Here is a 6,000-nt window from a genome sequence, read left to right as displayed (position 1 = left end):
ATCTTATTTATCAATTAATTTAATGGGTGGTGAATATTTTCGAACAATGATTCTCTTGACATAATACCATTCTTACACATATCACTGGCTGGCACTGAACCTTCCAAATTTTGGTCGCACAGAGACAGAGAATAATAATATTATTTCAAAATCCTTCACAATCAATTTCTATTTCATTGCCTTATATAAATATATCACCTCCTCTCTGGTTCTGTAATCTCTCCATGGCCATGGCCAATTAGAAGAATCCCAATCTGGTTTCAATTAATTAAAATTTCTCCCCCATGGCCTCCAAATCTTCAAAACCCACTAATAATTCCCATGGCCAATGGAGGAAAATCTACACCCTCTCCCTCATCCTCATTCTCTCCATCTCCTCTTACTTCCTCGGCCTCCGCCAGCAGCCCTCCGGCGCCGCCGAATGCACCACTACCATCCAAACCAAAAACAAAAACACCACCATCACCGCCGCCGCCGCGCCCGTGAAGTACTTTCCGGCGTGCGGCGTGGAGTACAGCGAGTACACGCCATGCGAGGACACGCAGAGGTCGCTGAAATTCACGAGGAACAGACTGATTTACAGAGAGAGGCACTGCCCGGAAAAGGAAGAGGTTTTGAAGTGCCGGATTCCTCCGCCGCCGGGGTACCGGAATCCCTTCGTGTGGCCCCACAGCAGAGATCTCGCGTGGTACGTCAACGTGCCACATAAAGATCTGACGGTGGAGAAGGCTGTGCAGAATTGGATCAGATACGAAGGCGACACCTTCAGATTCCCCGGCGGAGGGACCATGTTCCCTGATGGAGCTGATGCATACATTGACCATATTGGCAAGCTCATTAATCTCAAAGATGGCTCCATCAGAACCGCCATTGATACCGGCTGTGGGGTAATTACTTCAATTTTTTTTTTTAAATTTGTTTGAAATCATTTAATTTGCTAACAAACATTCCCCCATCATGTCTGATGAAGTGGAAAGGACAGGAAACCGTTTTATTATTTTAGAATAATGTTATTATTCTACATATGGGAAGTGCAAAAATCTGAAATTGGGTCATTGATTAATTAGAATGGGTTGGAGAAAATCATGGATCTTTTAATTAATTAAATTGATTCAAGTACTTTTCTGAAACGGGTGTACATAAAAAGTATTTTTGAAGTGTGAAGGTTTGAAAATTAAGATATTTAGAACATGCAGTACAGTGTGAAGAAAGTATGTAGCAGTTTTTGTACAAATATAATTTTATGAAAAAAAAAAAAGAATTTAAAAGGAAACAAGGCAGTTTTGAAATCTGTTCATAAGGGTAACGCTTCCTTTTCTGGTTGACCCTAAAATGGACGGTCCAAGTGGCAGTCATGGCGCAGAAATTGGTTTGGGAAATCCCATGATTCTCTCTGTCATAATAATATTAGTATTCCCAATAAAATATTTCTCTCTCTCTTTTTTTTTCTTTTTGTATTATTAGTATTTTACGTAGTAAACTTTTCAACTTCCAATTTGTTTTTTTAGTACAATTTTGTGTCTAGGTTTTTGAAGTTGAGCATATGTTTGAAAATTTAACTTTTATGTCTAAAAGTCCTCAATTTATTAAAACTTTTCAAAATTGACAAATTTATTTAACATAAGATAATAAAATCCTTAACTTCAAATTTTGTATCTAATAAATTTATGAATTTTTAGTTGTCAAATAAATTAAGGGCTATTAGATATTCAATTAAAAGTTTGGAGAATTTATTAGATATAATTTTTTTTCTTTGAATACAAAGAGTGGAGGTGGAAGACTCAACCTCATGACATCTTAGTTAGAGACAAGTGTCAATTACTACAAAGTTAAACTCATGTGAGCTATTAACCATGAAATTGAAAATTAAAAATTGCGTTTTAAAGTTTAGGGACCATCTTCATTCTATATTTCATTCATGAAACTCTGTTGTAAAACTCTGCTGTAAGGGAGTCTTTACTCTTTAGACATATAATAAAAAGGGTAAATAATATAATACATTATATTGAATTTTAATACGAGTGTGTTTTTCTATATAACCACAACAATGTAGAAGTAAGAAGTTATTAGACACAAAAAGTTGGTGTATTAAACTTATAATTTAACTGTTTCTTTTCATTAACGAACTAATAATACTTAAGTAAAAAATTTGGGTGATGGTGAACAAGGTGGGAAGCTGGGGAGCTTATCTGCTGTCAAGGGACATTGTAACGATGTCGTTTGCTCCAAGGGACACCCACGAAGCTCAAGTTCAATTTGCTTTGGAGAGGGGAGTTCCTGCACTCATTGGCATTCTTGCTTCTAAGAGATTGCCTTATCCTTCTTCCGCCTTTGACATGGCTCATTGCTCTCGCTGCCTCATTCCCTGGTCCCAATATGGTATTTACTTCAACAATTTAAAAAAACTCCCATATTCCTGCACTCTTTGGCAATGTCATTCTTTTGTTTTGATGTCATTTTTTATGTTGCAGATGGGATTTTCCTCATAGAAGTTGACCGAGTTCTACGCCCCGGCGGGTACTGGATCTTGTCGGGCCCTCCGATCAACTGGAAGAAGCATTGGAAAGGCTGGGAGAGGACTAAAGAGGACTTGAAAGCTGAGCAGACTGCCATTGAAAGGGTGGCCAAAAGCCTGTGCTGGACTAAGCTGGTGGAAGATGGTGACATTGCCATTTGGCAGAAGCCCATCAATCACTTCAACTGCAAAGCCAACCGCAAGATAGCAAAGAATCCACCTTTCTGTGATGCTCAAGATCCTGACACAGCTTGGTATCCTCTCTTCATTCTCCTCTCATTCAGAACTTTTGCCCTCTCATTTGGAGTTGAATTTGATCCTTTTCACTTTTCAGGTATACAGAAATGCAAGCTTGTTTGACACACTTGCCAGAGGTTTCAAGCAGCAAGGAAATTGCAGGAGGGAAGTTGGCGAGATGGCCAGAGAGGCTAAATGCAATCCCACAGAGGATCAGCAGGGGAAATGTGAAAGGGGTGACACAGGAAACTTTCATTCATGATTCTGAACTATGGAAGAAGAGGTTGTCATATTACAGAACCATCAACAATCAGCTGGGTCAGCCCGGCCGCTACCGCAATTTCTTAGACATGAATGCTTTCTTGGGTGGATTTGCTGCTGCTCTGGTTGATGATCCAGTTTGGGTGATGAATGTCGTCCCTGTGAATGTCAAAGTCAATACGCTCGGAGTCATATACGACAGGGGTTTGATCGGCACGTATCAAGATTGGTAAGTATTTAACGCCCATGACGTGAGAAACAAGAAACAGAAAACGAAAACGTTACCATGACACACGCCTAAATATGATGATTTTACTACTTAATGAGCACCACAAGAAAATGGACATGTGATCATGCATTAAAAAACTCATTGGATTTTGTTCATTTTGAGTAATTTATGTCCTGTGGATGGATTGCAGGTGTGAGGCAATGTCTACTTATCCAAGAACTTATGACTTCATTCACGCAGATTCAGTTTTTAGCCTCTATGAGAATAGGTATTGCCTTTTTCCATAGACTATGAAAATGTGAAGATTTATTCATGCAACAGTTTGAACAAAGTTCTGTAGAGAGCAGAGCATTTTGAGCTTTTGTTGATTTTCCATTGCTTCTAAAAGATGTCAAAATGGTGTTTTTGTTGAAACTGCATTGCAGATGTGAGATGGAAGATATTCTACTAGAGATGGACAGAATTCTGAGGCCAGAAGGAAGCGTAATCTTCCGAGAAAACATCGACATTTTGGCAAAAATCAAGACGATAACCGATAAGTTGAACTGGAGCAGTCAAATTGTGCATGGTGAAGATGGACCTAATCACAATGAGAAACTTCTATTTGCAGTAAAAAACTATTGGACAGCTCCTGCACTTTCAGATCAACAGGGATCTAAAGCAACTTAACCACTGCCTCTCACTTTCCATTTTTTTTCCTACTTTATTTTTTACCTACCGTAGGCTTTATAAAATTACATTTCCCCTCCCATTTTTGCTTTTCCTTTTTGGTGTAATCAATCAAAGAACTGTGGATCATTGAACAAAGCGTGTTATCTAAACTGTTGTGATGAATGAGCATTTCGAATCTCTCCATTTGAGGTTGATTTTGGACTACCCAACACAAAAAAGCTATGAACTCAGAATTGGTGTGTGTAGGTAACTCATGCAAAACTGAATCTTCCTTCACCTATAAATAACACCCAAAAGCCTGAAGAAATCATCAAACAACAGAAGCAGAAGCAGAAAGAAGAGAGAAATAAAAGCAATCAAGAATGGCAGGCATGATGAAGCAAGTTGCGGTGGTGTTTTTAGTGGCTGTGGTGATGGGGCAGAGCTGGTTGGGTCAGGCACAGGGACAGGCACAGAGCTGCTCAGCTCAGCTCAGCAACCTGAATGGCTGTGCACCATTTGTGTTGCCTGGTGCAGCCAGCAACCCAAGCCCAGAGTGCTGTGGTGCGCTCCAAGGTGTGCAGCAGGATTGCCTTTGCAGCACCATCAGAATTGCCTCCACCCTCCCTTCTCTTTGCCACCTCCCACCTCTCTCTTGTGGTTAGTTTTTTTCCTTTTTTCTCTGTTTTTCTTAACCATTTGAATTGGGTGTGTTGAATGATGAGGGGGTTTATTTCTGCTTGATTTCAGGCACAAACTAGAGGAGAAGGTAAATGGAGGGAGATTCAAAGCAAATGAATAATGGTGGAGTTCTATAATTTGGTTTTGTTTTGTTGTCGTTTGGTTTTTTCTTTACTGTTTCTGGTGTCCTCTGATCTGAGGCCAGGCCAATGTTCACAGAAGTCAGGTTTAGTTGAATAAAATGGAAGCTTTTTTTCCTCTCTCTATTATTAGTTTACAACAACTGAAGAAATAAGAGCAGAAGTTGGGGTTGAATAACAATAAACAGGAAAGAAACTACCTAATCCTGCATTAATAATGCTGATAATTCAACCAAATCTGAGAGGGATAAAGAGAGATGATTTTAAGCTGTTTGCTGAATGAATTTGTGGTTGAAGGGTAGATATGAACGATTGTTAGGAGAATCACACTCTTTTCTTCAACAATGTCTTTCAAATATAACAATTTGAAAATGAGGTAGGAGAATCACACCCTTTTCTTTCTCATCCTCAACTCAAGAATCTCTTTCAAATAGATCAATTTGAAACAGGAACAACAACAAAAAGCCAGGTATTGTCACATTTTCAATCCGTCTAAAATCAATTCAATGTTAATTTTTATGCGTTCTTGCAAGAAATCGTTAAAATTTGTCGAAAAAAGTAATATATTTGAATACGTGAACATACCGCTCATGAAACTCAACTCAGTTCACTGATCAAATTCCACCTCTCAATCAATAAAATAATTAAAGTAATAATAATTGATAAATGAGTTTTTTTTTTTTTTTTTTTTTTAAATCTTAACCTTCTTTCTACCCAATGACGGGATCGTTTGGAATATATTGAAGGTAAAATTATAATTTTACAAAATTCTATTAAATTGAGAATTCGCTCTTTAACAAATGCAGTATGTTATTATTTTGCCATCTACCATTTATTTCAAATACATATCCACATCTATACATTAACACACATATATTTGGAATCACAATATCCATTTGCAGAGAATAACACAACAAGGATTAAAATAACGTATTTGCTTTAAGTTTAAAAATCAAAATAACAAATTGAAAGTCTATAGACTAAATAAGCTATATAAATCTGAAGAGTATTTTCATAAGTATTTTGGTTAAATTATTATTTTAGAAAACTTAATAATAAATTATTTTCAGAAATTTTCCTTTTTCAGCCGTAAACTCGAGAAATTTTATAAATTATAACTAAAAACTTTTAATTTGATGATCTTAAACAATAAATTTAGATAGGCAATGCAATTTATACCATCTATTAAACTTCCTTTAATTCGCTTATTAATTTAAACATAAAATAACGTAGAAAACTCTAAAAAAAAAAATCATTAAATTAACCAAGATAAAGTTTGACGCGAT

At 37.0% G+C, this 6,000-nt stretch overlaps 2 protein-coding genes across 2 annotated transcripts; both read left to right on the top strand.

Moving 5' to 3' along the window:
- On the top strand, positions 1–4,076 carry LOC111011384 (putative methyltransferase PMT15). Its single transcript, XM_022285109.2, has 6 exons — positions 1–887; positions 2,169–2,379; positions 2,472–2,769; positions 2,850–3,242; positions 3,433–3,510; positions 3,668–4,076. Exons 1-6 carry the CDS (start codon positions 285–287, stop codon positions 3,909–3,911), a joined length of 1,827 nt encoding a protein of 608 aa, XP_022140801.1. The 5' UTR covers positions 1–284; the 3' UTR covers positions 3,912–4,076.
- On the top strand, positions 3,997–4,838 carry LOC111011385 (stamen-specific protein FIL1). Its single transcript, XM_022285111.2, has 2 exons — positions 3,997–4,553; positions 4,644–4,838. The coding sequence occupies exons 1-2, from the start codon at positions 4,277–4,279 to the stop codon at positions 4,652–4,654; spliced, it is 288 nt and encodes a 95-aa protein (XP_022140803.1). The 5' UTR covers positions 3,997–4,276; the 3' UTR covers positions 4,655–4,838.
- The last annotated feature ends 1,162 nt before the right edge of the window (positions 4,839–6,000 follow it).

This window comes from Momordica charantia (genome assembly GCF_013281855.1).
Source record: "Momordica charantia cultivar OHB3-1 chromosome 10 unlocalized genomic scaffold, Mcharantia_2.0 BLBB01000010.1, whole genome shotgun sequence".
NCBI lineage: Eukaryota > Viridiplantae > Streptophyta > Magnoliopsida > Cucurbitales > Cucurbitaceae > Momordica > Momordica charantia.
The sequence above is the reverse complement of the archived record's forward strand: the minus strand, read 5'-3'. Positions and strand labels throughout refer to the sequence as shown.